Raw genomic sequence first — 251 nt, forward strand, 5'->3', positions numbered from 1 at the left:
AGCTTCTTCCCCATGATCTCATACGTTTTCAATAAACTCCTCAGCTCTTGAATCTCCGCGAGAACCAGAGTTCTTTCAGGATTTGGATCCACTTGTTTCTTCAAGAAACATTGTTTCAGCTCAGACAATGTCTTAAGCTCTGCGACTACCAAGTTGTCTGATTTTTGAATCCCGATTGAGTCATACGGAGACTGACAATGCTGTAACTGTGCATAAGCCGCTTTGATGGAAGAAACCGTTGCAAAAAGCTT

The 251-nt window shown here is 42.2% G+C and overlaps 1 protein-coding gene across 1 annotated transcript; it reads right to left on the reverse strand.

The window, feature by feature from the left end:
* Nucleotides 1-5: 5 nt before the first annotated feature.
* On the reverse strand, nucleotides 6-245 carry LOC109132130 (the record flags this gene model as incomplete). Its single annotated transcript, XM_019243234.1, has 1 exon — nucleotides 6-245. A coding segment is annotated over one exon (240 nt), but the record flags the coding sequence as incomplete, so codon positions are not given.
* Nucleotides 246-251: the final 6 nt, after the last annotated feature.

Source organism: Camelina sativa, unplaced genomic scaffold (genome assembly GCF_000633955.1).
Source record: "Camelina sativa cultivar DH55 unplaced genomic scaffold, Cs unpScaffold25190, whole genome shotgun sequence".
NCBI lineage: Eukaryota > Viridiplantae > Streptophyta > Magnoliopsida > Brassicales > Brassicaceae > Camelina > Camelina sativa.